The sequence below is a fragment of the Alligator sinensis genome, unplaced genomic scaffold (assembly GCF_000455745.1).
Source record: "Alligator sinensis unplaced genomic scaffold, ASM45574v1 scaffold76_1, whole genome shotgun sequence".
Classification (NCBI taxonomy): domain Eukaryota; kingdom Metazoa; phylum Chordata; order Crocodylia; family Alligatoridae; genus Alligator; species Alligator sinensis.
This window is the reverse complement of record NW_005841865.1, coordinates 3609936-3615482: the sequence shown is the minus strand read 5'-3', so window position 1 is coordinate 3615482 and position 5547 is coordinate 3609936. Positions and strand designations below refer to the sequence as shown.

Here is a 5547-nt window from a genome sequence, read left to right as displayed (position 1 = left end):
CACCACCACCACCATTGCTGTCTGCCCTGAGCACAGTTGCAGTCTACCCCCCTCCACCGGGAAGAGCGCAGCGCTGCCCCTGGCCCCAGATTGCAGCAGCAGCCCGCTGTCGTCCTTTGCACAGATCTGGATGAAACATGCCCCCCATGCCTCCCTCAGGGGTGCACAAAGTGGCAGGAGCCAAGCCGCACCCCCCACACACACACATCCTCCAGATGAACCACTTGCAGCTCTGTACCATGCCCCGCCCTGACCCTGCCCCACTCCCTCCCTCACTGTGGGGACCTCGATCTGCCCTCCCTTCCATCCCTCTGCCTCTTCCCCACCACAGGCTTACCGGCCAGAGGCTGCTCTCTAAGCTGCCAGGCTGCATTCCTGTCCATGTGCATGCTGTGGCTGCGTGCACACATGTGGCATTTATCAGCGATATTATTGGCCACATCAGCCAAAAAAAGCTGATTGCTGATAATGTCAGTTTTCCTTTTATTGGTGCTGATATGAGATGAACCAATGTGTCCATGCACCTCTAGATATTTGCAAAAAAATTCTTTATTTGCAAGCCTTCAGGCGCACACACCCTTCCTCAGGCATGGGAGAATGCAAAGATTGTAAAATTTTTCCCAGGTGGAAATAAAAATTCATATTTCACAGGAGACTTGAAGGTGTTGTAAGATCTCCTGGTTGGAATAATTTTGTGCAAATTAGACTCAGATAAAAGTTGCAACAGTCTATTTATATCAGTGTTGTCTGGTGTCAAGTAAAGATGCATTTTATACCATTTCCTGAAACTATTCAAGCTATACCAGTAAAAGAATAGTTTTGCCACTATATTTGCATCAAGATAAAGTTTTTGAGGGCAGAGCTATGTTAATTAGGCATGTGATTCCAGCAAAATATTAAATGTAGGCTAGTTCTTAATCCTGCAAACGTAAAAAAAATCTGTCCCGTCTCAGGGCAAGAATGAGAAATATGGGACAGAATGTTGGATTAATGCCAATGAACAACATGTGGCACGGTGTACAAATTCTGTCAAGTGATATGCAAAATAAGGTTATATAAATCTGCATAACTGTTGCAGTCCTTTGGTATTTGCACAGGTCCTACAATAAGGCTGAGTTAAGAATGCTGGTTTTATTGGTATGTTATGTAAATCAGCAAAATTGCTTAGAGTTAGAAATCATTTGTATCAGTTTGGTAGGAATTTATTGGAAGAAGAGGTTCTGACTAAAAATGATGTAGAGAAAAAGTTCCCCAATAATTTTACTTGCTTTTTTTAGCGTTGTGCTCCTATGTATGTGCGTGTTCATTTAAGGAGTTAAGGGAAAGTTGTACAGGTGTCAAATTAAGTCTAATCAACATTTAGCATTCATATCTGGTTTGTCAAAACTATTTCATTGAGGTCTGATTGTTCGCAACAACTGATTATTTAATTGTCCTTTCTAAAAATGGCTGTAAACTCTTTATAACTGAGCCAAACTTTCCATATTCATTAGAAATAATTAAATGTTCTAAAAGGAAAAAAAAAACTTGAAAATATTCCTGTCTTGCTTTATTTTTTGCAGTGTCTTCCTGACTCATGATCCAATCATTTCATACAAGATATAGCTTTAACAAAGCTCTTAACTCTTTCTAAACCAAAAATGAATCCCTGTATCAAAACGCTTGAAAATTAAAACAAATGTAACAGATAACTTAATCTCAAAGGATTTACCTACTGTTTGGTAGGAATGGATTATTCTTTCAATACTTGGTTGGGGAGGGGTGGGTTTTTTTTGTCTTTCAGTGAGAAGAATGAGGCAGAACTGATGTTTAATAAGGTAGACTTTCACTGAGGATAGCTACTAGATTTCTTTGGTGGGGGGCAGAGTCTTTTCAAAATGTTTCTTTAGTTTGACGGTTTAGGAATAGAAATAGCTTGAAACTGAACATCAGTTAGCAGGAACTCTGTGGGAGTGTTGTCTGGTGGTAGGAGCAGAGATGCTGATGTTCTTTAGTCACTTCTGCCATTAACTAGCTGTATAACATTGGCCAAGTTGCTTTTCTTTCTGTACCTTAGTTCGCTAGTCTACCAATAGAATATACTTCAGAAAGTCTTATGATACTAAATTACTTTGTTGTTGAGATATTATCATGACATACATGCGTTGATTTTGGGAGAGAAAGGGGCAGAGAAAATGAGATTTTTTTTCCCCCCTTAATAATAAAAGTCAGTGAGTTTATTAAAATAAAGGGAATAAAAGGAAAAACTGGCCTCATTGTTAACTACATATTACCATGTTATCTTTTTATATTCCTGTCTTCCAAAAACTACCTACTGAGTTATGTGATGTAATCTAACCAGGAATTGCAAACAACGTAGAATCTTTGCTTTTTAAACTTTAGAAGGTATAATGGTAGTATGGAACAGCTCACTGCTAAACTTTATCCCTGATATATATATATATATACACACACACACACATACACACACATATTGTTTATGTATTTTAACAGTCATTAACATTAAGGTGAGGGGCGCATGAGTAGAATTCCTCATAGAAATCAGTAAATATTCATTTTAAATTTTAGCCTCAAATGTAAATATAGAGCTTTCTTCACAGCATGCATGGCACTGTAGCTGTCCCTCCTTTCTCTGAAAGAAATTTTGCTCTGTTCAGTGAAACAGTAAAGAAATGGAAACCACAAAGCTATCTAACCTTAATTGGATTAATTTTCAGAAAACACTTCAGGAAGTGTATTATGGACTCTTTAAATGTGTTATTTGTATTTGTTATAGATCCTGGCTCTGCTGAACGAACAGCACAAAAAAGAAAGTTTCCTAGCCCTCCACACTCTTCCAATGGCCACTCCCCACAAGATGCATCAACAAGTCCTATTAAAAAGAAAAAGAAACCTGGCTTATTGAACAGTAATAATAAAGAGCAGGTAAAAGCAATCGTGGTCTTGATGTGATAGTAGTATACAAAATAATGAAGGATGCAGTGACAACTGAGTAGGAGCTCTTTACTTAACTTCTTTGTACTGCAGGAAGCAAGTCTGTAGTGGCTGGTTGCATTGAGTAGACAAAATGGCAAAAAAGTAAAGGACATTGCAAAATCCAAAAGCAGGAAACATAAAACTAGTTGTTCATATATGGAATTCTGAGTGAAGGGAGATATTAATAAATGCACTACAAGTATTATTAAACAGCAGAATATTTTTAATGGATATGATCCTTTTAGTAACAGTAATACATACAGTCCAATAAGGAAATGTATACTTTAGGATTGAGAAGGATTTCTACTTTTCATTCTCATTCTTATTTACAATGGTTAAGGGTTCTGTCAGGGAGTTGAAGGATACTTTTTTCCCTTCTTTTGAATCACCAGATAGTAGCCATTTCTGAAACAAACTAGATGAATCAAAGTGTCATAGTCAATGTGTAAATTTCTGTTGCCTGTGTACAGGTGACGTCTAAATTACAGGTGCACAATTATGAGACTGAGATTTTCATGACTACCGGGAGCAAATCCAGGGACTGATTTGAGGATATTTAAAAAAAAAACAGATTTTTATGCAAAATATCCTTGAGAAAGTTGCAGTAGAAAGCATTTTTTAAAGATTATATTGTTTTGCTTTGTTTTTTTCCCTTCATCGATGCCCACTTCAATTTTGTGTGTGAGCTACTATTTTTTTCCTAAAGCAGATGGATCCAAAAACCAAAATTTTAATTACAAAAAGACTGACATTTTTTATTCCTTTCTTCTTTTTGTTGAGACAAAATGTGGCTTTGTAGTCAGTCTGGGTGTGACAGTTATTGACTATATAGCTGGGTTACTCTGAGAGTGAACTATTGCCATGTAACTTAAGCACGTTTTCTATTAATCCGTAAAGATTATTTGAAGAGTGATTTTATGTCCTTTTTACTATTTTATGGTGTATAAGGGAGAATAAAGATATGTGGAATTTTAAGATGCTATCTTTTATTAGAGAGCTTTTTGTGTCTCTTTTTTTCTCAGACCAACACAGCTACAAAATAGATCCCTGGAATTTTAAGTGCATCTTTTCTGCTTGTTTTTTACTTTGGAAATACTAAAAATGTCCTAAATCCCAATCTGGTCTTTTTATTTTCCTAAAGGTATTACTTCTCAGAAATGCAAATGGGGGAAGCACTCTCAACATGTATGCTATTATCTGTGTTAGAGAACTGTTTTTCATTGAATGAGTGGGATTGCATCCATTGAGCACTCAAATATTTAAGTATGCTCACACTATTTGTGCTTACCCATGAAGTTTTATCCCTTCACAGCTCCTAGGAGCAATGAACTCTAGGAAGTTTTGAAGTACCCTAATTTCAATGCTGTGACATCAGTGGAAGGACTGTTTGAACCATCTTAATGCTGTTTTTGTTATCATGCATGTGGTTCATCCTGACAACTGTGTTAGGATGGACCACATGCATGATAACAAAAACACTTATCACACTAAACCAGTATTGAATCTCGCTGAAAATATTTCTAATTTTATCCAGATAATAGATTATATAATTGTGTATGTTTGGAGCACTTCTGTGTGTGAAAATGCATTGCTTTCAAATGTGCTATGGCTGAAGAAAAAAATACAGTTTTTTTAGATTTCACCGACATGCACAAAGTTCTACAGCTTTAATTCTAGTTAAAACATTAAGTCCCTCCTACTTTGGAGATGAATATATTAATCTAAAAGTATGTTATATTGGTATAGCTATTCCCAAATATGGAGGGAATAAGCTATATAAGAAGGCACACTTGCCACAATACTACATCCTTGCTAAGATTGTACTGATATTAACTTCACTGGTTAACCCAGAGGCAGGCAGTTATTTCAGGCAGAGGACCACTTACCCAGTTTTGGCAAGATGTTGAGGTCCGCATGGGTAGCCCCATCCCCTGCTCACCAATTTAGGACCAATGTCCCAATGTCTTGGGACCACTGTCTCAGGGCCAGCACCAGTGGGGCGCAGGCTGGCAGGGGTCTGTGGAACTGGGCTGGGCTGCACCAGCAAGGAGAGGGGGGAGCTGGCTTGGATCCATAGAGCCCCTGCTGGCCGGGACCCTGTGCTCCTGCTGTCCTGCTCTGGGCCCTGCTGGCGCTGGCCCCGGGACACCGGTGTGGGCCCCGTGCACCTGCTCACTCCCAGTGCCCCCCAGCCCTGCAGTACAAGTGGGGGGGCAGCGTGCAGCCCTGACCTCCTGCTCCGTGGCAGGGAACGAGCTGGTGCTGAGTGCAGGGAAAAGCAGCCCCTCCCCCGCTCTGTGGCCTGTGCTCCCTGCTGCAGCTGCTCGCAGCCTGCATGGGGCTGTCCTGAGCAGGCAGTCAGCTCCATGCGGGCTGCAAGCAGCTGTGGCATGGGGAGCAGCCTCGGGGTGGGGGAGGGGCCGCTTTTCCCGTGCTCCTCACCAGCTTGTAACTTGCCCCCACTGTCAGCCTGGGCCCTGTGCTGGCTCCGAGCTCCCCATTGGGACTGCTCCATGGCGGCAGCAGGTGTGGCCCCCCTGCTTGCCATGCTGTGCAGTGTTTGCCGCCACC

At 40.5% G+C, this 5547-nt stretch overlaps 1 protein-coding gene across 20 annotated transcripts in view; it reads left to right on the top strand.

The window, feature by feature from the left end:
* The window catches only part of ZMYND8 (zinc finger MYND-type containing 8), a 115461-nt gene that overhangs the window by 59469 nt on the left and 50445 nt on the right, over positions 1–5547 (top strand). For all 20 annotated transcript variants that reach the window (XR_003091759.1, XR_003091761.1, XR_003091764.1 and 17 more), the window contains one exon: positions 2777–2925. Coding sequence is in view for 14 of the 20 variants with exons in the window: in XM_025191594.1 (XP_025047379.1) it covers positions 2777–2925 (149 nt within the window). In the remaining 6 variants the exon portion in view is untranslated. The remainder of the gene's footprint in view (positions 1–2776; positions 2926–5547) is intronic.